Source organism: Phaseolus vulgaris, chromosome 2 (assembly GCF_000499845.2).
Source record: "Phaseolus vulgaris cultivar G19833 chromosome 2, P. vulgaris v2.0, whole genome shotgun sequence".
NCBI classification, from domain to species: Eukaryota; Viridiplantae; Streptophyta; class Magnoliopsida; order Fabales; family Fabaceae; genus Phaseolus; species Phaseolus vulgaris.
In genome coordinates this window covers 45,730,019-45,753,261 of record NC_023758.2, presented here as the reverse complement: position 1 = coordinate 45,753,261, position 23,243 = coordinate 45,730,019, and the positions used below count along the sequence as shown (strand labels likewise).

Here is a 23,243-nt window from a genome sequence, read left to right as displayed (position 1 = left end):
CAATATAATGAGGAGTCCATTTTTAGACTATTTTGTTGAGGGTTGTTATTAATGTTAACATGATTGTAGATTAGTTTTACAATGTTAAAGGAAACAGTTAAGAGAATTATATTATAGTGTATATTTTAAGTATTTTTAATACAAAGCTAGAAGAGTATTTGGCAGTGATTTTTTTTTTAATATTTTTAACAAAAATTCTCAGAGACCCTTTTAAATTTGTGTACGAAACAATATCTTCCTTAAAAAAACTGAAAACCTTGTCTAATTTACAGTTTGTTTTGGTTCGTTGAACACGTTTATCCGAAAGGATAAAAAGCGTTCCTTATAAGCATTCCATAAATATATTAGTTTATGGATATAAAGTTTGACTGTTAAAAGGTACCGGTAAGTGTGTAATGAGGCAAATGAAGCAATGCAACGAAAAAGATAGAGAGTAAAGTCAAAGCAGTGCTCTGCTAACTGCTGTGCTTCCCAAACTTGTAATTGATGATGATGGAGAAGCTGAAGGTGTATGCGGATCGAATGTCCCAGCCTTCTCGAGCAGTTCTCATATTCTGCAGGTTAATACTTCTTTATACTTTGCCATGATCTGTTTATTATTTATATTATGATATATGATTATGATGAACTAAACTCTATCATCATAATCTTTTGTTAATAAGATTGAATGGAATTGGCTTCGTGGAGATCAAAGTAGACATTTCCAAAGGCCACCACCTCTCTTCTGAATTCACAGGTATCTATAGTAGTATCTATAGTAGCATATGCACTTTATAAGTATTCATTCACTAACAACTCTGCACCTTAATGAACTCTTGGTTCCTAATTATAAGATTCACTTATTTAATTCATAATTAAGAAAAAAGGTTAGTTTAGTTAATACACTAAATTTGTCTTTTTTTTTTTCAAATCTACCTTTGTTATTATTGTTTGTCTCTCTTTCGAATATTTGTTAATACAGTCTCAGTTTGATTTTAATTAAGAGTATTTTAGTTTAAAATAATCAATATGGGATAAATTATGGATTGAGTATTAAAAGGAAATAAGTATCACTTCTTATTTTGGTCTTATTTATAATAGGAAGGCAAGGGGTATAATGTAATAGGTGAAGGTGATACAAGGGCAAATTAAGGAACCAAAACATGTTGAGGAAGCTGCGGTTAATGTGTCTGTACACGTGGAAATCCAAATGATGCAGGAATCAGAAGGAATTCGTGTGTGACAAGACAACAACTAATTATATAAGATTAGGCTAATGATTCTGTTTTGCAGATCTTTTCTGTTTTTCTAGAAAGAAAACAAAATAGCATGTTTCCTTGTGTTTACTGAGTATTATCACAATATACAGAGGGTGTTTCTTTTTCATACGAAGTTTTATATCCATAGCTTATTTTTGTTCTGTCATTACATATAATTATATGTTATGGTATTTTGTCATGGCACTCACTAAGTAATGGATAGAAAATTTAGTAGTGCGTATATCCATTTAGGTTTAATTGAAGGAGTATGATATGAATGGTTCCAAAAAAGAAGCACAAAGATCTAGTGCATTTGTTTTGCAGTGAATACTGATTAGTGCAAATTTTGTGGTCTATTCTTCTGTTGACCTGAAATGTATTTTATTTTTTTCAGAAGTAAACCCTCTGCAGAAAGTTCCGGCTATTGTTCATGGAAGCTTCAATCTCTCCGAGAGGTAATCATTGATAAGGCCCCTTTTAATCCACCACTATATGATATTAAGCATTATTGCACTTGTCACATTATGCCTATGTAATTGACTTTGATGAGGATGGAGTATCAAAGATTTGTCTGGTCCTGTTCCTTTATCTTCAATATCTTTGTCCAAGTTTTGAGTTGAGGATATTATGCTATGCTGGGAGTGGAACCAAGCTGTCATATTTATTTTGAAGCTATATATCTGTTTGCATACCCTATCCCCTAATTAGTGATTGTGTGGCCCCATAGAAAGTTTTCCTGATGTTTATCTGACGATGAACTAACATTTTATAGTTGCTTAGAAATTAATTTTGTTTTATTTGTAAATAATCTTGTTGAAGATTCCACGTCGATTAGAGATTAGAACATTTAATAATATGTAACTCGGTACAAATCTCACCTTACAAGCCAGAGACTTAAATTCCACTTTTTAATATCGTTGTAATAATTGGGTTGTCTATACATGATGCAGAGTGGTATTGTGTTGCTTATAAAATACATTTTTTTTGTTTATTTGAAGTTTGTGCCTTCTTTTGGGCTATGTGTATATTGGCTCAGGAAAGTGAATGAAACATGTGCGTTTAAATTTCCAGTGATTAATGAGTTATTTTCATCTACTGGTGTAGGATGACTATATGATGTATTTTGTTTTAAATAACATGTTTTCTGTTGCCTCATACTTATTTAGTTCCCGTAAATGCTGTTATGAGTAAATGTTGAATCCCCCAGTAGGAATATTTTTATTTTATTATGTGTTCTTAATAAACCTCGTTTTCTTTTGGCAGCCACGCAATCCTTGTGTATCTTAATTCTGCTTTTCCTGGAATTGCTGACCATTGGTTAGTATATTCTTTTCTTTTGCTTCTGAAGTCCTGAACTATCTGGTTGTTTTTATATAAATACTCTAAAGTCTTTTAAATGTCAGAGTTAGAATGTTTCACTGCGTAGTAGTTGAACATGATTTTATTTTTTAAGTGAGTTAAACATACATGACTAGAAACGGCCTAATCATGACCAGGGTTGCTTGTCCATTGCTAATGCTCTTGTTCCTCACTTTTGGATATGTTAGAGACCTCATAAACTAGAAAAATAACCAAACTATAGTATATAAGTAAATACAAATCTATTTTATAAGGTAGTTTTGTGAAGTTGAATTAGGTTTAAATATGTAAAAAAAAATTGTATTGAATTTAAATTAAATTTTGTGCTACTTGGAGATACATTTTCTACAATGTAAACTAATCATAAGTTGCCATGCTTTGTGGATAAAAGTGTAGAAAACTTGCATCTAAAATTTATCCTCATGATGTACAGGTACCCAAGCGATATTTTCAGGAGAGCTAAAATTAACTCAGTAATGGATTGGCATCACTCTAATTTACGAAATGGAGCAGGTGCTTTACACAACTAAATCCAGACATCTTCCAACTCCTTAGAATAATACAATTTTCCATGCACAGTTGAGTTTCTTCTATGTTGTGCTGGTTAGAGATTGTTAAATATATGGCTACAAATCATAAAGTCATTATCTTCTACAAACTTATTGTTGTGAGCATTCAAGTTTGTTGTAAGTATACTAGAGTGCAAGTTGGCAACATCTTTAATAATTGTTTACATGGACTAAAATGGGATTAAATAATTGCTCACTCGTGCTTCATGTCATTAAGTAAACTAAATTAGTGTCTTGCTATAATGCAACAATCAATACATATAACAATCCATATTCTATCGTGTGTGCTTTAAAAGCAACATCTGATCGAAGAACAGATTTTACCATTTCTGCAAGCCATATGTCAAATCATATGTTTCTAGCCTGAGAACATCTTTGTATTGTCCTATTTTTAGAGAACTGGCATGTTTCTTGTAAACTATGACTAACTGGTATAGAAGCACACGCCCTTTACAGTGAGCTATGTAATAAATACTGTACTAGGACCTGCAACCGGCCGTACACTTAATCCAAAAACAGCTGCTGAAGCAGAAAAAGTACTATTTTCTTCTTTATCAAATCTAGAGGATATTTGGCTCTATGGAGATGGACGCTTCCTGCTTGGTGGCTCTCAGCCATCTATAGCAGATCTCAGCATGGTTTGTGAACTTATGCAACTCGAGGTAACTATTTGTGATTTGTAATTATTGGTGCTGCATTCAACCTAATTGGCACAATGTCTTGAAATCTTCAGTTGAATTAGAATTGTGATTGGTAGTATAATTGCATTTTACATGAATTTGTAAAATTAAACTGTGATAAACTTAGGTTTTGGATGAGAAGGATCGCAGTCGTATATTATCCCCATACAAGAAAGTTCTTCAGTGGATTGATGATACAAGAGCTTCAACAAATCCTCACTTTGAAGAAGTGCATAACATCCTTTATAGAGCTAAAAAGAAATTTGAACAGCAGTGTTCAAGGATAGCTGAAACGCAGACTAAGCCTAGCGACAAGATAGGTGGCCATTCAAAGATGTGACAGACATGCCTTAATCTTTGCTTCAAGACTAACAACATAATCATTGCCTTTTTCTTTCAACAGACTCGAGCCTTGGGTTTCAAGCTCTGGTTTGTTGGCTTGAATATATATCTTAGATGTTTGGAATGATATATCTTCACATGTGATAAATTGAGATGGGTACGTGGTGTCGAGGAACACCTGAAACTGATACATATTTACACATCAAAATTCTTGTGTTGTTTTAGGATCTATATGACCTCACGTGGTTCTATTCCTCTAAACAAATCACTACTGTAATACGTATTTACATTGTAATATAAATGTACGCAAATATCATTTACTTGATAAGGATTTTCATTGTGTACATTATTCCAACACCAGAGAAATTTTTTTACATGCATGCAAGCAAGGTTTACAACTTCTGATAAGTGACAAGTGTCCAAGGTTCTTGATATATAGTAACATATAACTGAACAAGTCACCACATACTATAGTAGCAGTAGCACATAGTAGCTAACAGAAGGACCCATCACCATGAATTCTTCCGCACCATATTTTACATCACTCAATGCTTATGCCCCGTATCTCAAGATTGTCCAGCTTCTTGGGTCTCCTATAATACTTCAATAGTAGAGAACAGCAAACCACACTGACAGAAGAGGCAGCCATGGCAGCCCCAGCAACCCATGGTGGCAACCGAAATCGTGTAGAAGGAAAAAGAGCTCCAGCAGCAATTGGAATTCCTAGCAGATTATAGCCCAACGCCCATATGTAGTTGAGACGGATACGGGAAAACGTTTTTCTGGAAAGATCAATGGCAGTTATGACATCCTCCAAATTGCTCTTCATTAGGACAATATCAGCAGCCTCAATAGCAATGTCTGTACCAGCACCTATTGCCATTCCTACATCTGCTGCCACAAGTGCTGGTGAGTCATTGATACCATCCCCCACCATAGCCACCCTTTGCCCAGAAGCCTAAACCTCAATATGTTAACCACAGGTAATACATGTTAGAGATGTATAAAGTAGGTGTAATTTATATACAGCTTCAGCACAAAATTTAGCTTAACATCACATCATGTTAATGAATAAGATAACATGGTAAAGTAGTGAAATCTTATTAGATATTTGTGTAAATAGAATAATATAGTAAATTGGTCAAATCTTTTTGTGTAAGATAGTTGGACTATGCATTCATGTGTATTCACCTTTCAGCTTAAAGTACCATCCACAATTTTAAACAAAGTACCTGCAAGTCCTTCACTTGCTCAGCCTTCTGCCCAGGTTTGGCTTCAGCAATAACAGTTTCAATTCCAACTTCCCTTGCTATAGAATTGGCAGTTCCCCAATTGTCCCCAGTAACCATGATGCTCCTAATTTTCATAGACTTAAGAATGGAAATGACTTCTTGTGCAGCTGGTTTCAATGGATCAGATACTGCTAAAACCCCAATTACTTCCCTATTTATAGACACTAGAATTCCAGTTTGAGCCATTGCTTCCGCTTCTGCCAGTATCTCTTCAGCATCAGCAGGAAGTGCAACATTGTGGTCCGCCATCAAGGTTTTGTTACCCACAAGTATTTCCTTATTTCTAACCATGGCCTTAACTCCATGTCCAGCAATGGACACAAAATCCCGTGCCTCAGGCCAAATGGGGTTCTCTTCATCTCTCAGTCTTTTAGCATACTCAACAGTGGCCTTCGCCAGGGGATGCTCACTATTCACCTGTCATAGGAAATTATTCAATGTAAAGTTTTTATTGCAATTATTCATGGGTAAGCATGTGAAACTCAATAATTGAATGCCTACCTCAGCTGCAGCCACAAGTTCATAGAATTCTCGGAGTACCATATTTGTTAACAACTTTGTATTTACTACCACAGGCTTCCCTATAGTGAGAGTACCTGTCTTGTCAAATACAACGCAGTTCACCTACAAGACAAACCATAAAGAGATTCAAATGTTGTATGTGTATATACATACGACATGTTTTCATATAAGCCCAAAATCCCACCCCTTACTACGTTTAGGTAAGTTGTGCCTATGTTCAAATGAGAAGAAAGACAACCTAAGCAAGTTCATCTTAACTTCACCAACATTTACAAAGCAAATCCTGAATTTAAGGACCTATAGTTTAATGTAAAATGCTGACCTTATGTGCATTTTCTAATGCTTGACCTCCTTTGATAAGTATTCCCTGAGATGCACCTACTCCAGTACCAACCATGACTGCAGTTGGTGTTGCTAAACCTAAAGCACATGGACAGGCTATGACCATGACAGAAATCCCAAACTGCAAAGCAAGCTGAAAGCTATCCATGGAAGATGGTATCCAAGACTTCGGGTAAGCACTAACCCTTCCAGCTATAAACCAGGCAAGCCAAGTTGAAAATGAGATTACAATAACCTGCTCAAAGAAACCCCTTTAAAATAAGTACTACACAGAGATAAGGATTCAATTTTAGAAGGCAAAACCTATCAAACATAAATGAAATATAGAAATCATCTATCAGACGAACTTATATTAGAGATACTATTAGAGATATTATTGGATAATCAATGCTGGGCAAAATGAATTTAGCTAGTCCCTACCATAGGCACAAAGTATTTGGAAATGCGGTCAGCAAACTTCTGCACAGGAGCCTTGGCCATCTGTGCTGACTCAACAAGTCTGACAATCTGAGCAAGCGCACTCTCTGATCCCACCCATGTAGCCTTAATATGTAACACTCCATTTTGATTCACAGTTCCTCCAATAACAGTATCCCCTTTCCTCTTTGCCACAGGACGTGCCTCACCTGTTATCATGCTCTCATTCACGTGGCTCTGACCCCAAATAACAAATCCGTCGGAAGCCACTTTTGAACCAGGAATGATCTTAATGACATCATTCTTCTGAATCAACCTGCTATCAATTTCCTCCTCACCAACAACATTTCCTTCACTGTCCAACGTCAACAATATAGCACTGTCAGGTGTCAAGTTCATGAGCTTGGCAATTGCATCGGATGTCTTCCCCTTGGCCAAAACCTCAAGGTACTTCCCTAGCAAAATAAACGAAATAAGCATAGCACTGGTCTCAAAGAAATCAGTACCCTTAAAACTATTAGATGTAGAAGCTCTCAGCACAGAATACACTGAGTAAAAGTATGCTGCGTTTGTCCCCAAGGCAATCAAAACATCCATGTTGGGAGAGCCAAGGCGTAATGCTTTGTAAGCACCAGAGTAAAACCTCTTCCCTATAATGAACTGTACTGGTGTAGCAAGCACGAATCTTATAATCTCCCCCACTGTAAGCATTTTAACAACTTTGGCATCTAGTCCATGCTTAATTCCAGGGATATACATAAGCACCATGGACGTTAGAAACACAGGAATAGTAAACACCAAACTCCACAAGAAGGATCTATAGTATTGCTTGATTTCCTCCCTCCTATGACTATTCCTTCTCCCTCCTTCCGGGAAAATCTTTGCCTTGAAACGCCTAGACCCGGTTTCTTGAATCACGTTAATGAAATTTCTTGGTCCTGTCAAGTCTGGTTTATAAGAAAGAGACACTTTGTTCAACAAAGGGTGTGTCTCTACACCTTCGACTCCAGGGAGGGCTTGAAGAGAATTTTCAATTAGTCTCATGGAACGACCCGTCCTTACGCCCTCTACCTGAAGGTCTATTCTGCTCATGTCTTCACCTGTGCTGATAAGCGTGGCTTGAAAACCAGTGTCTTCTACAGCTTCCAAGATTTGGTTGTAGGTGACAACGTTTGGAGTGTAGTGAACTTCAGCTTCCTCAGTTGCAAGGGCCACTTGGGCTTTCACCACTCCTTGGATTGATTGAAGTGCAGACTCAACAGTGGAGGAACACGACGTGCATGTCATGCCTTGGATACGTATGCGGCATATCTGAACAGATGTCTCGTTATCATCTCTGATTAATGTGGCTTGGAATCCAGCATCTTCAATGGCCTCGCGAATGGTCTCTTCCTGAGAACAAAATGTCATGGAGACATCAAGAACAAAGAGAGTGTCAACAGTAAAACTACAAATCATTCAATTATATTATAAGCTCTAAATGAAACAAATAAATCCAATTCAGGACAAAGGAAACTATGTATGAGAACACAAAATGAAACCATTCAAGGCTTGTGACATCAAATGTAACTCAAGAAATTAATACAATACATGGTTATAATAAATGTTGATATAATATATATATATATATAGAGAGAGTGTTAATAGAGTGTTCAGAAATAAGAAATCTCTACTATTTCTATCCTTAGATCATATTATATCATTGCTCTGATAAAAAAAAAAATCAGTTACTTTGCATGTATAAATAGTTTTTCAATAAGAAAACTTTAAGAATTTTTTTCTTTAAAAAATGTACTGTCCCGTCCCCGGGCGTTGACCAAAGTCAAAGTCAAAGCCAAAGTCAACGTATGTTGGGACCCCTCAAGGGAGCCCAAGGGAAGAAAGTCAACAGGTTGACCGCTGAAGGCGTCGCCAAGGTTAAGGCATCAACGGGGCCACCCCGATACCCATGGGAAGGAAAGACCGTGGAGGGGGCGACACCGTGAGAGGCCTCAGTACCTCAGAACAGTAATAAAGAGAAGAGGAAGGTGGCTTCAAGGCCATAGTTCTAGTACCAGTAGGGGTAACCTGACTCGTGAAGTACCCATGCCACCGCTGGGAGACCCTGGGACAGATACGACCCATGAGAGGGCCACGCTCAGGGGAGAACCACGTGCATGGTGCGAGAGAAAGGTAGATACACTCCCAGGGCGAGTGACTAGAGGTTGGGGCGCATGAGTTGGCACCCAGAAAGTCACCCGTTGCGCAGATACACTCCAACAAGGAGGACTTACACGATAGATTATCCCTAAGTTGGGTTACGATGCTGTAAGGCCCTCCACGAAGAGTAGCGATCAAGTCAGAAGAACGCATAGCGGAAAGCATTGAAACATCACGGTACATCAGTTTCCCTGAAAGATTGCTAAGGTACGCATTAATTTAGTTTACGTTTCAAACGCTTTAAAGCACTTTAAATGCTTTAAATGCTTTAAACGTTTTAAACGCATTAAACGTTTTTATACGCTTCAAATGCGCTTTAAGACGCTTTAAATGCTATAGGTGTTTAAAAGAGGCTTGAGACGTTTGAGACAGAGGGGCCGAGTTTTGGACCTAATTCTCGCAAGTTTACACACACAAACCCTAGTTGTCTTGTCGCACCCACTGTACGCACATGCAGTTAGGGCAGAAAGCACTAGTTATTCAGTTACTCAGTTATTTGACCACCTTCAGAGCATCCGTTCACGGTGTTCCGATACGGAGGTGTGTCACCTTTGATGTTTCTCGCTAGCTGATTTGATCGCCGGAGTGCAAATGGCCGCGAGGACGCCCCTTTGTCCACTTCTTTTCAGGTACTCACAGACGGAGCAGAACGAAGGTGCCATAGCTCGTGAGGACCAGCCACGCGCAAAGACGACCCTGGTCAACCGGCGGGAAAAAAAAAATATACAAAACTAGATTAATGTAGTTAAGTTAATAAGAATTTATAAATAACTAGATGTAATCCTAATAGGTCATACAGTCAAATTAAAAAACATGTATTTCGTTAGAAACATGATTTAATTTGCACGTCAGGAAATATTATCTATTTTTAATTTAAAAAATCTAATTAAACTGAATGTGTAGAGATGAGGTTCAGACGTTTCTCTTAAATGGTGTATCCGTGTCAGACACATGTATCGGTGTCGACACTCGTAGGACACTTATCGGTGAAGTATTCAATTAAAAAAAATATTTGTTGGATTTTTAAAAATTCTAACACGGTTCTAACACAATTTTAAAAGGTATAAATACAATAATTTTCTAAAAACTCAAATTTATTGTATAAATTTTTATTATGATTATAAAAATAAGGAACAAATTCGTTTTAAACCAATCATAGAAAATATCTTCTTGCTCCCAAAAGAATCTGAAACATACTTTTGTACATAAATATTTATTTTCAATTTATATAATTTATAATTATATAATATATAAATTCGTGTCCATGTGTCCTACATTTTAGAGATCATACGTATCTTCGTATTTGTGTCGTGTCAGTGTCCATATTCGTATATGTGCTACATAGGTTGAAAGTAAACTATATTAATAAATTAATGTATAATAATATATAATTTTTTCCGTGGACACAAGTTGTTTTTTATTTTACTTTTAACAATATTTTAAAGTTATGATACAAAATTCACAAGAAAAAGTATTAATGAAAAATATAAAAAACAAATTAATATAATGAAAAAGAAGAAAAAAACTAACAAACAATGGAAAAAAGTCGCAAGTAAATCTAACGAGAAATAACTGTTAAAAGGGAAAAAAGGAACTAACAACAGTGGGAAGGAAGATACACGTAGATAAAATAAATAACTACTTATATATTAGGTATAATTAAAATGTAAATATTTGATTCTATATAATTAATTTTTTTACTACAACATAATTTCAATATAATATACAATAAATAATATATTTAATTATCATATTTTCATATAATAAATAAAATTATAATATATATATATATATATATAAAACAATTATAATAGATTATAGTAAAAAATATTAGATATACATGCGATAATATTACTAAAGCAATCATTATAAATGTTACTTGTCTACTAAAAAAATAAAATGAAAAGCATAGTATTAGTAGAAAAAAAAATTATTTAAAATAAGTTAATATATAAGTTAGGCTATTATTAAATGAAAAATAGTTCTAGGGGAGAGAAAAAAGAACGTCCATAGAGATAAAATAAGTTGCGGAGGCGCGATTAGGGTTTTGCGGAGGCGCGACAGTGCTCGCTTGACCAGTGCGAAGCGGCGATCAGGGGCGGCGACGACGGTGTGCATCTCGTGCGATCCCGTTTTTCACCAGTGCGGCGGCTCTGATCGCGTTTTGCGCGAATCTTTCCACCAGGTGCAGCGGGCGACGTCGACCAGGGGCATAGCGTGGTGCGGCGGCGGCAACGACCGGGCCTGTGCGCAGTGGTGGTGTGGGGGCGGTTGTACGTGGCGGTGGTGCGGTGAGTAGTGGTTTTTGGAATGACGGAGGGTTCTAATGGTTTCATCATCCCATGGAATTGTTTGAAGGATAGGGAAGTATCTCCTGCGAAGACGGTATATGCTAAGTTTGGACAAAAGAAAACTTTTGTTCAGGCTTTGGGAACTACATGCGATATTCCTTTGTCCGAGTTACCCACTCCTTATATTAAGGGAGACATGATTGTGGTCCGGATTGATGAGACAAAATACTTGGCTGGCCTTGAGGAATGCAAGACTCATTTACATGGGCGGGTTATTCTTTCTAAGGGAGATAAACCTCTCACACACCTGGACTTAACTAAAAAATTGCAGCCGGTGTGGAAGGCTCTTGGACCGTGGAAAGCAATTCCTCTCGGGAAGGTTTTTAAGAGTTTGAGTTTGCTTCTTTAGAAGACATGCGGTGGGTCCTCGGGATGGGTTCCTTGAAGCTATCTCCGGGTTTCTTGAGACTTTTTGCCTGGACAAAAGATTTTGTTCCAACTACCATGAAGAGTACAAAAACTCAAGCCTGGGTTAGAATCTATAGTTTGCCTTTGGAGTATTGGAGGCCACATGTGATTTTTTCAATCATAAAATGTCTTGCTACTCCTTTGGTTTTGGATGAGAATACTATGAGAAAGAAAAGGGGTATGTTTGCTAGAGTGCTGGCGGATATTGATATGTTGTCTCCTCTTCCTGATCATCTCTGGGTTGAACGCTCAGACTTTACCTTTGTAGCTGGTGTGGAATATGAATGGCTCCCACCTTTTTGTTCTCACTGTAAGGTGATAGGCCATGAGCTTGCTAGTGCCGAGTGCTTCATGATCAGGGTCGTGCTCCTGTGTCTCAACATAAATCTTCTCATAAGATAATTTTTGATGAACGAGATCAGGGGAGGACTGAGGTCCCAAAACAACGTAAAGAGTATCGTAAAAAAGATCCGCAACCGACGCACGTGGAAGGTTGCACTGATAAATTGACCATTAATGCTTCTAGAGGTGATCCTTATATTGGTACGTCTACTGCCATTGTTGAACCTCAGAAGGCTAAATCTTCTGCGGATGTTAAAGCACTATCGTTGGACCTGCAAAATCACTTTTCCTCTCTTGATGGTTTGGAAAATACAAATGTTCTTTCAAAATTTTGGGCTGATCCCAACGAGATGGAGGAGGATGACAGTGATACTGGAGAGGAAATAGTTTGCACTAAAAGAAAACCAGGGAAACCACCTAAGAAGAATGGTAAATCCAAAAAAACTGCTAAGGCAGTTCTCTCCACAACGTCACAATGAAAGTCTCTTCATTTTTCTGGAATGTTAGAGGATTGGGAAACCAAAAAACTGTGGAGATGTTGATTAGTTTACTCAAACTACATAAACCTCTTCTGGTTTTTCTTGCTGAACCTATGGTGCCGTACACTAATGCTTTTGAAGTCATTTTCAAATCTGTTAATATGCATTTGGTGGCTACGTCTCCTATTGTCAATAAAGCTGCTAAGCTTTGGTGTTTGTCGGTTCCTAATTTGGTCCGGAATTTCTTGGTAAATGAACAATTTATTTCTGTAACTTGTCATTTGCATGATAAATGTTTTAGTTTTGCAGGTGTTTATGGTGCTACCACATACGTGGCTAGACGGGTTTTGTGGAGGGATCTTAGTTCCTTCATAGGGCCTTGGTGTATTATGGGTGATTTTAATGATGTGCTCTCGACGGATGACTGTAAAGGAGGGGTGGCTCCTAATCAAGTTTCTTGTAATGAATTCCTTGATTGGATTAATACTAATGACCTTTCTTGTATGCCTTTTACTGGAACTTGCTATACTTGGTGTAATGGAAGGAGAGGGCTCCATAGAATTCATAGAAGATTGGATAGGGCGTTATGTAACGGAGTGTGTTTGGATGAATGAGATTCTTGTACTTATCAGGTTCTTGTTAAAAATTGTTCAGATCATTCCCCTATTCTTACTAGTCTTGCTAGTAATTCTTTGAGGAAGGTTAGCAATTTTCGTTTCTTTTCTATGTGGCTTCAAGACGCTTCATGTATGAAGCTTATTCATGATTCTTGGGCTAATAAGGTTGTTGGTTGTCCTATGTTTATTTTACATCATAAGTTAAAAAGGTTGAAAGTTGAGCTACGTGACTGGAATAAAAATTCTTTTGGCAATGTTCACAATGCAGTTCTTCTTAAACAGGGTCTTCTCCTTGGTATTCAACAAACCTTAGAGACTGCTAGTATGTCTGATATTGATGGGCTTCTCTATCAAGAAAGGATCGCTAAGGAGGAGCTTGATCATGTTCTTCACTGTCAATATTTGTTTTGGAAAGAAAGGGCTAAAATGCTTTGGTTTAAAGATGGGGATAGAAATACTGCTTTTTTCTATGCTGTGGTCAAGAGGAGGAATAATTCTAGTGGAATTTGTCGTCTACGAATTGATAATGTTGTTACTGAGGATCCTACACTCATTGAGGAACATATTTTGGATTTTTATAAAACTCTTTATGCTGAGTCTATTTCTCATGATCTGGATATAGACAATATGGAAGATTTTATTGGTACTTATATTCCTGAGTTGGTTTCCTCTGAGGAGAATATGATGTTGATTAAGTGTCCTGATTTTTTTGGAAATCAGGAATGTTGTTTTTAACCTTAATGGCAATAGTGCCCCTGGTCCTGAGTTTTGGTGGTGTTTTTTATCATTCTTGTTGGGATATTATTGGGACAGATGTTTGTAAGGCAGTCCAACAGTTTTTAAAAAAAAACTGGATTCTCCCTGGAATGAAAAGTAATGTGGTATCTCTTATTCCTAAGATTCAGGGTGCTGAATCTATTAAAGATTTCAGGCCGATTGTTGTTGCTAATTTTAAATTTAAGATTATTTCCAAGATTTTGGCAGATCGGCTTGCTCTTGTGGCTGCCAGAATTATTTCTCCTAATCAGTATGAGTTTGTGCAGGGCAGACAGATTCAAGATTGTATTAGTATTGCCTCTGAAGCTATTAACTTGCTTTCTAAAAAGGTTCACGGAGGCAATGTGGCTTACAAAGTTGATATTCACAAAGCCTTTGACACTCTAAGTTGGAAGTTTTTACTATTAGTTTTGTCACACTTTGGTTTTCACTCCTCGTTTGTCGGTTGGATTAGTACTATTCTCCGTTCAGTTATGCTTTCTATCAGAATAAATGGTAGTTTAATGGGTTTTTTTCCTTAGAGTAGAGATGTTAGACAAGGTGATCCTTTGTCTCCTATACTTTTTTGTCTTGCAGAGGAAGTTCTTAGTAGAGGTCTCTCAAAGCTTGTGAATGATAAGAAGATTCTACATATGGCTAGTCCACAAGGTTTTCTCATTCCCTTTCATATTTTATATGCGGATGACATTTTCATTTTTTGTAGGGCGGATAATAAGTCTCTTAGAAATTTGAGTAATTTTCTTAAAACATATGGTGATTTCTCTGGCCAATATGTTAATAATTCTAAGAGTAGTTTTTTCACCATGGATAATTCTACAAGGTTTATCACCAAAATTCAGCGTATTCTTTCATGTAGTCATGGTTGTTTGCCTTTCACTTATTTAGGAGTGCCTATCTTTGTTGGTGCTCTAAGGGGTCGTTTTCTTCAACCTTTGGCTGATAAAGTCAAATTGAAGTTAGCTTCTTGGAAAGGTAAATCTCTTAGCATGATGGGTCGGGTTCAGTTGGTCAATACGGTGATTACGGGTCTTCTAGCTTATAGTTTTAATTTGTATAAATGGTCTGTTTCTCTTCTTAAGCAAGTTGAGCAATGGTGTCGAAATTTTATTTGGACTGGTGATATTTTGAAAAAAGGTATAGCTACTGTTAATTGGGATACGATTTGTTCTCCCCTTGAGAATGGAAGTTTGAAAATTATTAACCTTCACCATGAAAATAATGCATATCTTCTTAAGCTTGCTTGGAACTTTGCTTGTAGCAACAAGCCTTGGTCTTTGCTCTTGAAAGCCAAGATCCTTAAATCAAAATACGAGTTTCGAATGGTTTATAGATCGTCATCTCTTTGGCCTGAAATTAAGCAATTTTATTCTACTATACTTGATTATACTTCTTGGACTGTTGGTATAGGTTCTCTTATTAATTTCTGGAATGATAAATGGTGTGCTACTATTTCTTTAGCAAATATTGCAGGATTATCTGATGGTGCTAGTAGTTCGGATACAGTCTCTCAGTTTTGAACAGGTGCTGATTGGAATATTCCATTGTCTTTACAGCATATGCCTCATCTTTTTAGTCATATCATGGTTAGGACAGTACAGGATATTCCTAATTGGATTCTAGATGAGTCTGGTCGTCTCACTCTTAAATTAGCTTGGACTTTTTTCTTGGATCCAGGGGTTTCCTGTGGTTGGGGTAAATTTATTTGGTCTTCATATATTCCGCCTTCCAAAACTCTTGTCCTTTGGAAAGTTTTTCATGGGCGGCTTCCTACAGATCAGCATATTCAAAATAAAGGTTTGCATATTTGTTCTATGTGTACGCTTTGTGAAAAGCACGAGGAATCTATTCAACATTTATTTTTTGAATGTGCTAATGCTTTGCGTATTTGGAGTTGGGTTCAACACATTTTTCCTACTTATCATTTCTCTAATAAGGATGATCTTCTTTCTTTTATTAAGAGTGATGGTAGTCCGTTGGTTAAATTGATTAAGCTAGCTGTGATAACTTTTTCTATTTGGATGATATGGCGTATGAGGAATTATGTTCGTTTTCAGGATAAGATTGAGGTTTCTATGGCTATTTTGGTTATTAAAGATTTAACTTGTCTAGTGGGTAATTCGTCTAAAGCTTCCATGAAGAATGATATGTTCGATTTCAATGTGCTCAAGTTTTTTGGTATTAACACTTGTACTGGTAAAGTTTTACGTCCTCTTCCTGTTAGATGGGAGTTTCCTTCACCTGGCTGGGTTAAAATTAACACTGATGGGACTGCTAGGGGGTATCCTGGTCTTGCTACTTGCGGAGGTATTTTTCGTGGGAGTATTGGGGAATTTATTGGAGCTTTTTCTGCATTTCTTGAAGTTCAGACTGCTCTGGTTGCTGAGTTTTATGGGGTTATACATGTTATGGAGGAAGCTCAAAAGATGGGGCTTACTAATGTCTGGTTGAAATGTGATTCTGCTTTGGTTTGTGTTCGTTTACTGCAAGGCCAACTGTTCCTTGGATGCTTCGTAATCGATGGAATGCTTGTCTTAATTACTGTGGGAAAATTAGGTTTACGGTTACTCATATTTTTCGTGAAGGAAATGCGTGTGCTGATAAGTGGCTAATTTATGATTTTTTCATAGAAAGCCTTTTCTTTGGTATAATAGGCTTCCACCTTGTCTATTCTTATAATTCTTTATGAATAAGTATAGTCTACCTATGTATCGTTTTTGTTAACATATGGGTTTTGGTATAGTCCCCTCGTATTTTTGTATTTTTTTTATTTTATTTTTCTTTTGTTCAATAATATTTTTTTCATGTGATGGTAAATGATTGTTGTAACTTGAGGTGTCAGTCTAGATGAGATCTTAAGTTGCATAGTGATACCTAACATGGAAACTTTTATTTAAAAAAAATAAAAATAAAAAATAGTTAGTATTAATTTCTAAGTCTTATACAACAACAAATAACTACTTGAAGAGAGTAAAGAATGCAAATTAAATTCTTTGTATAAGAGATATTCTTCAGTGAGAAACGGGTTAGATAATTTGTTTTAATTAAAGGATGAAGCTACAGGAATTGAATTAAACAGTGCTCTTAGGATAGTTTTGAGTTTCCTTTCAAAGAGTTAATCATGGTTTTATCATCAATTTTTAAACATATCTTTATCTTTATTAATAAATTGTTGGATACCTCGCCTAAACTTATATCACACATTGATATGGATTATTCATGAATTAATGACTAGTATTATGAGAAACTTTAAAGTTATTTTTTATTAACAAAGAATTTATATTATACCTTAACAAAATTTTACTTTTCTTAATTTCAACTTTTATATAAAAGTTTTGGATATTTTACAGTTATACCTTAACAAAATTTTACTTTTCTTAATTTCTTCTAGACATCATAAGTTCTTCTTACTTATTACAAATTACATTAGAAATGTTATATATATACATTTAACATGTGTGCACTCCCAATTTAAGGACATTCCAAAATAATTACAACATGCTTTAAAAAAATTAATACACTCATACTGGTAAGATAAATATTTCCGTCTTAACATAATTTGTTTTTATTGAATATTTTAATTTAGCCTCATCGAACAACAAATGAATATAAAAATAGATTCAGTTAAATTATCGATATAAGAGAAATAAGAATAGTACATAGAAAATAAAGTGACCGAATTCAGTTAAAATAGTTATAATTTATTAGTAACGAAGTTAATGATTGATTTAATGACTAAATTTTCAATAACAATAAATAGTTATTGAATAAAAACAAATATGATAATATACATTATAGTTCAATATGATGGCAAAATAATTTTAGAATAATTAATCTACATTTCAATTAATTACTTTCTTTCAATCTAAGGATCAAATTAGTAAATTAATTTAATTTAATCTACTTTATAATTATAACAGATTTTTTTAATAAGGTGTGTTTGATTTAGACATATTTGTAAGTATATATTAAATATTTTTACATAATCATATACATAGTTCAAGTTGTTTTTAAAATTAATTTAAATTAAAATTATACTAGTTTGAAAACATATAAAGTATTTACTATTTGATATATTAAATATTTTATTATATTTTATATATCAAATATTTAATAAACTAAAATATTTAAATTTGTTCACGTAAATGTGTATCATTCATTATCTCATTAAACGTTTCTCAAATAATAATTAATAACATATTTGTTATTGAGGTAAGATCTAATAAAATTGAAGTATTAATTAAGCTTATAAGAGAGTATATATGATATCATCCTGCGGTGGATATCTTCTAGTAATAGCGGTAACAACACTTTTTTTTAAAAAACTATAGAGCTCACTGTGTTATTTTATTTATTTTCTCTCTCTATCCATATTCTCTTATTTTCCTTCTCTTTTAATTTTCTCTCTCAATCTTCATCTATTTTAAAATCTGATCATCTATTTTAAAATCTGATCGAACCACGTTGTAGCTGACGAGTTAATGAACATTTTTATCCGATCTGATTTTCAAACAGAGTAAATTCATTTTTGCTCTAAAGTTTCTTTGTTTTCTATTTTTTCTTAGGATTTAGTTATCAATCTTGGTGGTCAGTTGAGAAGTTTAATCATCTCAACTTATTCTACTTTATACTGAATTTTTGTTCTTGGATAACTTGTTTTAGGCCCGTAAATCTTGAAGCTTATCCAGACCGTGGGAAATAAAATTCTAGAAGTTGCTTGGAAAACAAACAATTAAGGTAAGGGAAGCTAAATTTAATTTTTTATAGCACCCTAAGATAGAAGATTTGAATGCGGAGGGAAGGTGATCCCAATATTCAATTTCTCTTACAGGGATGTTGTGTGTTTATATATTGTGTTGTTTGTTTATATATTATTTAAACTAGTAAAAATATTAGATTTTGATGGTTTAGTATTTAAGTGTTTTTTTTTTCTGTTAAATAAGATTTTGAATATTGTGGATTGCGTTTTGAATGATATTGTATGATGAAAATTGTATGAAATTGATGTCATACATTTGGGACAATATATGAGTTGTTATTTGATGGTATATTAAGTATGAAAAACCTATGTTTAACGGAGATCCTATGGCTTCAATGATGATCTAAGTCATGTAAATTAAGATATCAAGGGGTGAGAAGCTGAGAGAAGTGGTGAGAAGCTGAGAGGAAGTTCATACACACCGGGTCCCACTGTATACACTCGTTATTGGATGTTTGAACTTACCATTATCTTTTCTATTGGATTTAGGATTTAGGGTTTAAAGTCTTCTGGAAGACAAAGTGGGATTGAAATGAAATCCAATGATTATGATTGAAAATAGATCCATGTGTGATCTATATGAATGATGGAATTGGTATTGAAATTTTACATGAAATCATTTAAAGAAATGTTTATAAATTATTAGACTAAATTGGTTCTATTTCCATGAATTATGTTATGGATTTTCTTTGCACTAGCTTCCCCTTGTTTTTTGTGTTGTGTTTGAACTGTGATGATTGTACCATATAAGTGTAGGAGAACCTTAAAGGTTTTAGAGTTTTATTTTGAACTATGAATATGTAAATATTTGTATTTTTATAAATCTTGTATTAGGAATGTTTAGAAAAAATCCAAATTTATATAAAAATTGGTAGAACTTTTATTGTAATAATTATATGTAAATTTTGGGTGTCAGAGTATCTTTCAACATTAATCATCCATTTTCATTTCGGTTCTTCCAAAACAAATTATGATGAATTGAAAGAAGATGATATAACAGTTACCTACATTAACAAAGGATGGGTAGAAGAGGATCTGAGCGCGATTGTTCAGAACATCAACAAGAGCTTCATGAATTCCAGGAAGACGTTTCACAGCTTTCTCCACGGAAGCAGCACAGGCCGAACAAGTCATTCCGGTGACCGAGAAAAGCGCTTTCAGCAAAACGTTGCTGCTTCCTTCTTCTTTCGTCACACCTTTTGGATATCTCGGCATCGATGGATAATGAGAACGAGGCGAAAGGTTACCCGAACCCTCATTGTTACGGAAGCAAGCCAACGCTACAAATTTACTTCCCATTTCTAACACCATCTCTAACAAACCACACCCTTACTCTCCTCCTTTTATACTCCCATTTTCTCTTTCCCATTTCATTTTTTATTTATTTTCACTCGTTTGATGTCGATTGAAATTCAAAATATTTGTAACGGAATCTCTAGTTTTTCCGTTCTGGAATCTTCTTTTTCATGCCTCTGATTCAACATTCACCTCACAAGAATATTATTTCTTGTATATCACATAACACTTTTAATTACAATTTAATTAAACGTACATGGACGTAATTTGATTAATAAATGCCATGGCAAGAAAATGTGTTTAATGTTTATTAAATTACCAGGTGCATAGGTCACAAGAAAATGAAATTAATAGATAATTAAACCGGATGAACATTGATTCACGTAAGACTTATACTCAGGAATTTTTTTTTATTAGTATGCTTAGTGACTTCATTAATGGACTTCAAAGATGATTTTTTATTTAATTATAAAATATCACCTTATTATTTATCTTTATTTATATATATATACTTGGCCTCGGTCACTTCTCATTTTGAATCTACCATGGTTAATTTATATCTTTAAATTGAATTTTTATATTTTTTAAAAAGTATTTCAAATGACTACAAGGATATATCATGTTACTTTTATAAATATAAAATGTATTTTATATTATTTTTTAATATAATATCAAAGATAAAAGAACAAAGAAAGGAAATTATAAAAATTAATTCATTGTACTTTAAGGTCATTAACATAAATGTCACGTAATAAAACGATTTAGACATTGTTTAACACTTAGAAAAACCTGAAATGTGTTTGGACGCAATTTTTGTCCAAGTACATAATCAGATTTTAATCCTCTGTGTTAACTTAAATTTCATGTACGAGAACTGTTTATCATTTTAAATGTCAATCAATCACAATTTTTCAACGGATAAAGAAACTATTTCTTTATAAAAAATAATAAAAGTCTTTTTCAGCATTGCAGGGATCTCTAAAGCAATACTAATGAAGAAATTAATATTGGTCAACATTGTCTTAACAAAAAAATTAAACTCCAAACCCCTATGTCCTAGATATCATTAATTATCTGAACATTTTTATATTTGTTTTTCATCTATTTATTATTTGTCAAATTCAAGATTGATAGATGATGTCTTTAACTCATTCTTATTGGAATAATCTTCATAGAATAAGTACTCTTTATACGATGGAAATTGTTCCTTTACCTGAAAAATAAGTTGTTGGTTGTAAGTGAATTTTTGCTATCAAAGTTGATCCTCATGATACTATTAATTGTCTTAAAGCTCGTCTTGCTACTAAAAGTTATATACGTATTTTTGGTTTAGTAGTGTTGTTTAGCAATCTCATAAACCCTATTAAAAAAGTTTAGTAGTGTTGTTTAACAATTTTATATAATTTAAGTTAGAAAAATCATTCAATTTTTTTCGTCACTCAAAGACTATGTATCATATATTAATATATATCGATGACATTGTTCTTACATATAATTATCATGATGATATTTCTCAAATAAAACAACATATTTATCATCAATTTCAAACTAAAGATATTAGCAAACACATTTCTTAGAGATTGAACTATCATACTCTAATAATAATGAGTAATACTTAAAGTTTCATTTACAAAGATTAATAAAAATAGTGAATACTATAACTGAAACGGTTTTTGAAATATTTTTATTAGTTTCTTTATTAATATGATTACTCCATTTTGAAAATTATTTGTTTAGAAAAATATTTAAATAAAAATCACTTAAAGATGTGTTTTTTGTGTGTGTATATTCAGAAAACATTTTAATAATTTAAAAATAAATAAAAAAGTAACAAAATGTGTTATAAATTTTAATATATTTATAAACTGTTAAGTTTTAATATTCTTATAAAAACATTTTAAAAATCTAAATTATAAAAAGAAAAAAGCAGGATTTTTTTTCAAAATTAGGAAATTAAGTATATGAAACTCTACACTTATATTTCCGAGATAAATTTGCAAATTTTAGATAAAACAAACTCCAAAATGTTTTAATATCTTATCTTATAAACCTTAAAATACATAATGATACAAACACCAAGGCATTATTAAAAAGCACTGTTCCTATGTTCAACTTTGGACAAGACAACAACACAAAGAGACAAAAATATTTTTTTAAAATTAAAAAATACTTTAATTTAATAAAAAAAATGGAATGGAAACAAATGGATTTTCTTATAAATAATTTTTCTTTGATTTAATTCTTAAAATATTTTGTACTCTTTCTCATGTCTAAACAAAAGGGTAACATTGGTCATGACGTTTCGTTGACTATATGATAAATATATTTCAGAACGAAAAGAACAGACAAAAGAATAAATAATAATAATTTGTTTTCAAAGTAAACGAAAGTTGTTTTTGTAGTTTACTTGCTAACACTTTCTGTTGTGTAACTTTACAACACCATACACAAAGGTAAAATATTATTCATGCTCCACAGCCTTTTACATCGTACTTAAGTTTAATACTATTTTTGTCATTAATTATCTCCTAATTCATAGTTTACACGTAAAAATCACAACGTTAATTAAAAAAGAAGAATAATGATAACAGCAAGAGCCTTTGTTACTAGTTGTACCTTCCCACAACGTTATACTCTTCACTCTTTTATTTTATTTTTTCCCAAATATCTGTACTCTATGCACTTCTCATTGTTCATGGAAGTTAAAAAGAATTATTATTAATACTTCTACAGTGGTTCATTTTATAATGTTATTTGCATTAATTATTTTTATCTCGTAGAAAATAAGGATATAAGAATAAGATATTAAATCGGTTATATTATATCCAAACCGATGTGAATCCAAAACGCGATAATATTATAATATTGAAAGTAAAATTTATATCGTTGTAGTGGAAAGTATGGTAGCTCACGTTTTACTGTTTTTTAACATTTTTTATTTTCGTAAATCATAAATTACACCATTAAATGTATGAGAAACGTATTTTCCATTTCACACTTAAAAAATAATATAGAAAAATCATATATACATAGAATAGATGTTACTTATACAACATAATTAATATAATATGTGTTTTAGCATGAGCGACCTCAATTTAGTACACTCAATATGATCAAGAATAAGTGTGTTCTTGACTTAATCTGTAACCTGTCTTTTTCTTTGGGTCTCCGTCGGCATATATGAAATCGAAGAGTCGAATATAATCTCGTCATCTACCTGATTCTTTCTTAATTGAGTAACTAATGTTGGATGACTA

At 33.7% G+C, this 23,243-nt stretch overlaps 2 protein-coding genes across 2 annotated transcripts; one reads left to right on the top strand and one right to left on the bottom strand.

Annotated features, from left to right (window-relative positions):
* The first annotated feature begins 358 nt into the window (after positions 1–358).
* Positions 359–4,516, top strand: LOC137812636 (glutathione S-transferase T1-like). The gene is made up of 7 exons (XM_068614765.1): positions 359–560; positions 663–736; positions 1,633–1,693; positions 2,502–2,555; positions 3,031–3,110; positions 3,623–3,828; positions 3,974–4,516. The coding sequence occupies exons 1-7, from the start codon at positions 487–489 to the stop codon at positions 4,184–4,186; spliced, it is 762 nt and encodes a 253-aa protein (XP_068470866.1). The 5' UTR covers positions 359–486; the 3' UTR covers positions 4,187–4,516.
* LOC137812635 (probable copper-transporting ATPase HMA5) lies at positions 4,505–20,176 on the bottom strand. The gene is made up of 6 exons (XM_068614764.1): positions 19,699–20,176; positions 6,765–8,153; positions 6,325–6,579; positions 5,982–6,104; positions 5,421–5,897; positions 4,505–5,146 (listed from the first exon to the last, which is right to left on the bottom strand). The coding sequence occupies exons 1-6, from the start codon at positions 19,999–20,001 to the stop codon at positions 4,730–4,732; spliced, it is 2,964 nt and encodes a 987-aa protein (XP_068470865.1). The 5' UTR covers positions 20,002–20,176; the 3' UTR covers positions 4,505–4,729.
* Positions 20,177–23,243: the final 3,067 nt, after the last annotated feature.